This window comes from Capsella rubella, unplaced genomic scaffold (genome assembly GCF_000375325.1).
Source record: "Capsella rubella cultivar Monte Gargano unplaced genomic scaffold, Caprub1_0 scaffold_8, whole genome shotgun sequence".
Taxonomy (NCBI): domain Eukaryota; kingdom Viridiplantae; phylum Streptophyta; class Magnoliopsida; order Brassicales; family Brassicaceae; genus Capsella; species Capsella rubella.
Window position 1 is genome coordinate 3,452,882 of NW_006238916.1, and position 7,323 is coordinate 3,460,204.

The 7,323-nt window shown below is 39.8% G+C and overlaps 1 protein-coding gene across 1 annotated transcript in view; it reads right to left on the minus strand.

Moving 5' to 3' along the window:
* Positions 1-7,012: 7,012 nt before the first annotated feature.
* Positions 7,013-7,323, minus strand: part of LOC111829069 (defensin-like protein 22) — a 454-nt gene continuing 143 nt past the window's right edge. Inside the window, exon 2 of the mRNA XM_023777738.1 lies at positions 7,013-7,203. Coding sequence (XP_023633506.1) covers positions 7,013-7,203 — 191 coding nt within the window. The remainder of the gene's footprint in view (positions 7,204-7,323) is intronic.

Genomic DNA, 7,323 nt, shown 5'->3' on the forward strand with positions numbered 1-7,323 from the left:
TCTTTAGTGTGGAAGTCCCTTGCCTCAATGGTAATGGGTTGAAAGGATTTTACACGAAGTATGAGGTTTGATTCTTAGAAAGCGATTGTTATTTGCAGGTTATTCATAGATCTCATATCAGGTCTCGGGAATAAGCCCATGCTAATTATGTTAAGATCCAGTGTGTTAAGGGTTTTCTATTGTATACGATAGAGTCTAAGAACTCATTGTATCTTGAATCTATTGGATAGGATCATAATGGAATGTTTCTTTCTGAAACTTTACTTGACCCGTTTATTTTAATCAATATAATTAAGCATCCCATACCACTTAATTAACCACAACCAATAAAAAATAATAAACCAACATGCACAACGGAAATAATATAAATATAGTAACCAATATAACCAATAAACATGCATCCTATCATTCTATCATAAATATAAACAATAATAAAACAACTAATACCCTAATCATCCTCCTCCACATCGCTATGATTATACGTGCATCCTATCATAAACATAAACAATAACAAAACAAATAATACCCTAATCATCCTATTCCACGTCATACTTTACTAGCACCACAAACACTAAACAATCCGTGAGTATTATCACAAATACTCTCTAAAGCAACCCTTCCATACTGGGCTATAAACACAAGCAATTAAGATCACAAAGACACATAACAATACCAATTAGAATCACAATTTATGTCCATGGACAGCTAGTGTCGACCAACACCCCTATATGGTGTCCGGATCCGCCATTGTATTTTTATGGGTTACCCTTTTGGAAAGAAAAGATGGAAAGTTTATGATCTCGAGAGCAACGAGTTCTTTGTCTTTCGTGATGTTGTCTTTCAAGAAACAGTGTTTCCCTCTGTTGCAAGCCCAAGTAAGCAGCATTTGTCTCCTGAGAATGTTGATAGTGACTAGATTATTGATTTATCAACTACACATCTAGTAAGCGGGAGTACCCCTCACGTTAACCATGATCTGGTCGAGGCTCCGTCTTCAACGTCCCCGATAGCGGACGTGATACCAACGCAGCCTGTAGTTGTGTCTTCTCCCTCGTCTTTAGTTGTATCACCAGCTCCACCTTCTAGTGAATTACCACCTTCTTCTCTTGTTGTACCCTCGGATCCGTTGCCGGTTTCAGTGGACGATGACATGGGCAAAGGCAAGCGTCAAAAAATTCCATCTGTGCGTTTAAAAGGCTATGTTACCCACACTGCTAAGTGTACGCAAGACCCCCATCACGCTTCCCCTGACTTTGATACAGAGTCTTTGTCAACGGTCCAAGGTAACACCGTAACACACCATACCCTCTTACAAATTATATATATCTGATGATATGTTCTCTTCAGTCCATCGAGCTTTCTTAGCAGCTGTGTTGGATGCGGTGGAACCTAATTCTTATAAACAAGCCCTTCTTGATCCACGATGGACCAAGGCTTTGATTTCAGATCAGTTTGAAGTTTTGTCGTCTAAGTTGGGTATTTGTGATCTTCATGCTCCAACTTGAGGGGGATGATACAAAGTATGGGCTTACGTATCAAAGAAGAAAGGGTGTGGCTGAGAAGGCCTAGCTTTAAGTTTTCCTTTTTATAATATGTTAAGGTTTTAATAATTTTCCTTTTAAACTTTGCTTATGTCGGTTTACAGAGATCTATATAATGATCTCTGCAACATCAATAATAATCATCTTCCAAACATTAACCTTATTCTCAAGAAGAGACTAGGGTTAAGGGAAGCTTTTGCTAAATCAATCTTTCTTAAACATCACGGATTCTACGTATTTAGGTCCCATTACTAGAGCTAAAGCTAAGGAAGTTGCGGCTCATATCATCTTGGTATCAGAGCCAAACGATTCAATGGGAGAGGGTGCAATGTCAGCATCACCATTCGACCAACTTCTTAAGAAGATGTTTGAGGATTTGGCTAAGAAACTTGATCCAATACAAACTGATGTGGGAGAACTCCGGGAGACTTTAACGTCACAACAAGATAATCTTACGTCCATCATGGCGGACCAGCAAGAAGAGCGGGAGCAGAATAAGTCAAGGGTAGAAGAAATTCGTGACGAACAAACACAAATCAAAGATGTTATGAAGACAAATAAGCAAGAGATCTTAGGTAAAATTCATTCCTTAGCTGCTGTGGTGGGAGTTAACGCAGAGGAGACCAGAAAAGAAGAAGCCTCTATGTCTAAAGCACAACAAAAACACGTCAGCAGCGAGGGTGTGGTAAAAAGTGGAGCACAACGAAGCACTATTTCGGGTGGACCATGGACACAACGCTCTGTGGGAAGGGAACGTGGTCATCGCTTGACAGACGGTGGTGGTGAATGGTTTGTACGGCCAATTGGAGAACTTTCAGAAGAAGAAAAACTGAGTAACGTGCCGGACGATGTGAGGTTGCACAAGGGAGCTGGTTGGAAAAGTGGAACAGAGGTTAGAGAGAGTGGAGGAAGGGAGGATGAGAGAATCATTATTCCACCTTCCAAGATGGACTTTCCAGCATATGATGGGACGACTAATGCCGTTGAATGGCTGCAAAAATGTGAAGATTACTTTTGAGGACCAAGGAATATACAACGATGATGCAAAAGTGCGTCAAGCAACGTTTGTTCTCACTGATAAGGCACATCACTAGTATAATAATTTACGCAGGTTGATTACGCATCGACTAGGCTGGGGAGAGTTTAAAATTTTTTGCAAAAGTAGGTTTGGAGCGGACGCAGTGAACCCTATTGGTGAGGTAAGTAATTTAAGACACACTGGTACTGTGGATGAATATTGTGAGCAGTTCGAGGAGTGTTTGGGGAGACAGACTAGATTGACGGGGGAGCAACAACTATGGCAGTTCTGCGCATGATTAACTGATTCTTTGCGAAAAGAAGTTGAGTATTTGAGGCCTGAGACAATCTTTGAGGCAATGGAGTATGCAAGGGACAATGAGAATAAAATTGAGACTGACAAAAGAACCCGAACGTTTGGTGGACATACAACCCCAACAACACGAAATTCAGTTCCAACCTCAAGAATAGTAACAACCGGATATAGGGAAGCCCCAATAATTAACCTTAATCTCTAAGAGAGACTAGGGTTAAGAGGGAGCTAAGCTTTTAGAATCTCTCTTATTCCTTAAGCAAAAGTTGGTTCGTAACATTTGGTATCAGAGCTAGCTGAGCAGAGACAAAACTCACAAAAGCCAGTTTAGAAAAAGTTAACAAATCCTGAAATGGCAGAAAGAAAAGGAAAAGGGTTGTGTTTTAACTGTGACGACTTGTATGCACCTGGTCATGTTTGTAGACCCGTTCTGTTCCATATTTGGCCTGTCTCGGATACTTTAGATATCAATGATCAACTTCTTGGTGGTGAAGACATCAATATTTCACTTAGTGCCATGAAAGGGGAACAAAATGACAGCAATTTTCAAGTAAAAGCAGACGTTGCTAGTGGAACGGGTTGGATTTTATTAGACACTGGGAGTACTCATAATTTTATTAAGAGCAGTGTAGCAAAGAAATTGGGAATACCGATACGACGACGTCCAGGAAGGTTAGTGTTTCTCGCTGATGGGGTTAATTGCGAGATTGATGGTCTCTGCAAGCATCTTCCAATTGTTGTACAAGGTCACAAGTTTGAGGTAGACTGTTTTGCGATTCCATTAAGTGGGTTTGATGTGGTTCTCGGGATTCGGTGGCTGAATGCCTTAGGATGTGTGATGTGGGAGTGTCCGGCGCGGATTATTTAGTTTACTCATGACAAAACATTGATCAAATGGCATGGAGAGGCTGAGGAACGGGAAGAGCGGAGACCTAAATTAAATTCCATCAATAATGACACATTGGAGGACTGGTTTGGTACTGAGGAGGAAATGTTTACTACAGGGCATGCGATTCTCGTGGCTCCAGCCTGACATGAGTCCGTTCAAACCTTAATGATGCATGCATTATTAGTGCAAGTCTCGTCTGAATTACTTGGCAAGATCTTGCTGGAGTTTGAGGAAATATTCGATAAACCGAGGGACTTGCCTGAAAGGCCTTGTGATCATTGAATCCGGCTCATTCAAGGAGCAAATCCAGTGGCGGTTCGTCCTTATCGTTACCCTCATCTCTTGAAAGATGAGATTGAGAGACAATGTTCTGAGATTCTACGAACTGGCGTAATACGCCCTAGTTCTTCACCTTTCTCTTCCCCGGTTTTGTTGGTTAAGAAGGTCGACAAATTTTGGAGGTTTTGTATTGATTACCGTGAACTTAACAAGGTTACAATCAAAGATAAATTTCCGATTCCAGTGGTAGAGGAGCTCCTTGATTAGCTACATGGAGCATGCTATTTTACAAAACTCGACCTTACATCTGGATATCATCAAGTGCAAATGTTTGACGATGATATAGATAAGACGACTTTCAGAACGCATCACGGCCGTTATGAATTTTTAGTAATGACGTTTGGACTCTCCAATGCCCCTTCAACGTTTCAGAGCCTCATGAATTCAGTTTTTCAAGACATGTCACGGAAATTTGTGCTTGTTTTCTTCGATGACATTCTAATCTATAGTGCCACATGGGACGAGCATATGCGACATATTTGAGTGGTTTTTGAGCTTATACGAGCTCATAAGTTGTTTCTTAAACATTCGAAGTGCACATTTGGGAAAGAAGAAGTTGGGTACCTTGGACATGTAATTTCTTGTGGTGAGGTATGAGTGGATGAGTCTAAAATCATAGCGGTAAAAGAGTGGCCAAGACCTATGACAGTAAAAGCTGTTCGTGGATTTCTCGGATTATCTGGATACTACCGAAAATTTATTAAAGATTATGGAGTCCTGGCTACTCCTTTGACACAAATTCAAAAAAAAACGGGATTTATTTGGAGTGAAGCTGTAGAAGTGTCATTTTCCTCACTGAAGAAAGCCTTGTCTGAAGCTCCCGTTTTAGCATTACCCGATTTTTCCGAAGAATTTGTCGTCGAGTGTGACGCTTCGAGGAATGGGATTGGAGCAGTTCTTCATCAACAAAATCATCCTATAGCATTTTTCAGTCGAAAGTTAGCAGATCGGCACCATAAACTTGCTGCATACGAAAGAGAACTCATAGGCTTAGCTAAAGCAGTCCTACATTGGAGATCTTATTTATGGGGACGTCGTTTTCTAATTCGCACGGATCATTACAGTCTAAAGTTCTTCTTGGAACAACGACTATCAACATCTCCACAGATTCATTGGATTAGTAAGCTTTTGGGATTTGATTTTAGTGTGAAGTTTCGTGCGGGTAAAACCAATAAAGTAGCAGATGCGTTATCTAGGCGTGGAGAGGAAGACCTTGAAGGTGACTGTGTGGTGTATACACTTAAAGGAGCTGACACAAGTATTTTAGGACGTTTGCGTTGCGAAATTGAGAATGGAACCAAGATGGCGACACTAAGGGATCAGATCATCCGTGGTGAAATGAACAAGGATTGGGATGTACGAGATGACCTGATTTTCTACAAAAGCAGAGTGTATATATCTGCTACGTCAGAGTTGGTCAGCGAGGTGACTATGGGATTTCATAATTTCGGCCATGAGGGAGTCCAAAAAACCATGGATAGAATAAGACGAGATTTTTACTGGAAGGGGTGGAAGAAGACAGTTCAAGAGTTTGTTCGAGATTTTCAGGTTTGTCAACAAAATAAATGGGAAACATTACAACCTGGGGGGCTGCTACAACCACTTTCTATCCCAACACAAGTGTGGTCCGACATTTCTATGGAATTCGTTGAAGCTCTTCCAAAAGTTGCAGGGAAATCAGTGATTTTGGTTGTGGTTGATCGTTTTTCTAAATACTCTCATTTCATTGCCTTAGGTCATCCGTATACTGCAGCTTCTGTCGCCAAAGTATTCTTTCGTGACATTGTGCGTTTACATGGTATCCCTGAGACCATTGTCACTGACCGTGATAAGGTTTTCCGGAGTTTGTTTTGGCGGGAGTTGTTCAAACTGATGGGAACGGATTTATGCTTTACAACTGCTTATCGTTCTCAGTCCGATGGTCAGACCGAGGTGGTGAACCGCACCCTAGAAATGTATTTATGGTGTTTGACGGGAGATACACCGCGGAAGTGGCTAGATTGGCTTCCATGGGTTGAGTATTGCTATAATACGTCTTTCCATACTGGTCTTAAAACAACACCGTTTTGTTAGGTGTATGGGCGGGATCCGCCTCGGTTGTTAGATTATACCAGTGGCAGCACACGTGTGGAAGCTGTGGACGTCGCCTTAGAACAACGTGATGAATTTTTGGTGTTAGCTCATCTTCCAAACATTAACCTTATTCTCAAGAAGAGACTAGGGTTAAGGGAAGCTTTAGCTGAATCAATCTTTCGTAAACATCACGGATTCAAAGTATTTAGGTCCCATTACTAGAGCTAAAGCTAAGGAAGCTGCAGCTCATATCAGGGGAGTATTGGAAGAAATACATATATATTGTGTGGAGAAAAGGAAATTGTATAGCTTGCTCTCCAAGTAGAAGTAAACCTAGTTTATTTTGTATATATATGGTGTTGTATATGCTTAAGAGAAATAAAAAAGCACATTCTAAACCTAGCCGCTTCTCTATCTAACACACACTTGCAAAATTGTCTTTTTGAAACAAATTTTATCTCCTAGAAAAATCATCTTTTAGGAACGGAGGGAGTAATAACGAAGAATACATTTTTAATATGTTTTAATGTGATACTAATAGAACTATTTCTTTTTATGAGAAACTTTTTATACGAACTGTTTTATTCTTGGGGTGCAAAGGGTTACTAGAATTTAAAATATTATAATTTATCAATACTAAAGTTTTTTTATTTTTTATTTTATTTTTGATTAACGATAAAAGTTTTTCTTCTTATCATTAGTAGTATCAAGTCATGCAAATATTAGCAATGATACAAACACAAAATAACGCAACATGAAACATAAGTGCATGCATTATTATTTTTAATTATAGTGGGTTAATAACAATTATGAGTAGTGATGTTTGTCATAAGTTATGATTTAACAGTAGCAGTGACATTGTCCTCCGTGAGACATAGGTTTGCAGTAACCGCCTTTTCCATTGCTGCAGCCATTGAGACACCAACTGTTGCATCTCTCGTTGTCATTGTTTGTGTTGCACTTTCCAAATTTCGGGTGGCTATTACAACACAACGACGAACCACTCTCTACATTGTATCCTTCAACATCTCATATATATATATATATATATATATATATATATATACACACACAATAAGTGTCGAATGATGAGTTCAAGGATTTTTATGATTTAAATTTAACAAATTCTAAGAAAGAAGAAAGTACCAACG